The sequence below is a fragment of the Emys orbicularis genome, chromosome 9, assembly GCF_028017835.1.
Source record: "Emys orbicularis isolate rEmyOrb1 chromosome 9, rEmyOrb1.hap1, whole genome shotgun sequence".
NCBI classification, from domain to species: domain Eukaryota; kingdom Metazoa; phylum Chordata; order Testudines; family Emydidae; genus Emys; species Emys orbicularis.
Window position 1 is genome coordinate 52,948,122 of NC_088691.1, and position 1,161 is coordinate 52,949,282.

A 1,161-nucleotide genomic window follows, 5' to 3' on the forward strand; every position below is an offset into this window, starting at 1 on the left:
AGTCTTAGCCAGGGTCTTGCTTCCCCTCGCCAGCAGCCCTGAGGGAGACAGAGCAGTTTCTCCTCCACCCAGCCCTTGGAATGACAATCAGTCTGGTGAGCAGCCAGCCAACTGTTGTCCTTGGGGCAGCAAGGGGTGGCCGTGTTCCCCGTGGGTTCTAAGGGCTACAGAGAGCAGCGGGGGAGGCAGTGAAGTCAGGAGCAGTCTGATGAATGGATCAGGGCAGACAGGAGGGGTGCTGGGCTGCCTCCCTCACACGTAGTTCCTCTTGTCGTAGCTGGGCCCAGTGGATCTAGGAGCAGAGTAAGCCATCTTGGCTGGAGTGTACTTTTCATCCTTGGGGGGGGGCAGGAACAGCAAAGCAAAGCCCCCCCAAACAGCTGCAGTGCTGCAGCTGCCCAGCCCACGTAGAGGGAGGCTCCCAGCTCCCGCTTCTGTGACTCTAACATCAAAGGATTGTAGAAGTTGCGGATGATGGTGTTGGCCGACCAGCACACGGGGATGAGGGTCATGATCCCAGCCAGCAAGAAGATCACCCCAGACACGATGGTGATCTTGGCCTTGGTGGTCCCATCTTCCACGCACCTGGTGCACTGCACTCCGATGAGGGCAACCATGAGGCCCAGCACGGCCAGCACAATGGCGATCACCACCAGGGCGCGAGCTGCCTGCAGGTCCTGGGGCAGCACCAGCATGGAGTCATAGACCCTGCACTGCATCTGGCCCGTGCTCTGCACCACGCAGTTCATCCACAGCCCCTCCCAGATATTCTGGGCTGTCACGATGTTGTTCCCGATGAAGGCTGTCACCCTCCACATGGGCAGTGCACAGCACAGGATGGTGCCCACGCAGCCCACCACCGACAGGGCCACCCCACCGATCTCCAGCCCCATCGACATGTTGCCACGCCCTAGGTACTTTCAAGGCAACGGCAGAAAGGGAGCGGGACTCCTTAGCTGGCAGCACCTGCAGGCATCTGTCGCTGTCTGTGTAAGCTCCAGAGGATCTGCTCACTCCTGAGTGCACCTGTGTTGGTGGCTGCCTTATCTCAGTGAGTGGAGCCAGGGCTGGGCTGCATTACCTCAGTGCTGCTCACTCACTCAGGGGTGGGGTTTCACCAACGGACTCTTTCCCTTTCGCTGACTCCTCTGCCACCACCCC

General features: G+C 60.0%; 1 protein-coding gene across 1 annotated transcript; it reads right to left on the reverse strand.

Annotated features, from left to right (window-relative positions):
- Positions 1 to 252: 252 nt before the first annotated feature.
- Positions 253 to 899, reverse strand: LOC135883797 (claudin-3-like). Its single transcript, XM_065411049.1, is given in 2 exon segments — positions 253 to 345; positions 348 to 899. Coding segments are annotated over 2 exon segments (645 nt in total).
- Between the last annotated feature and the right edge of the window lie 262 nt (positions 900 to 1,161).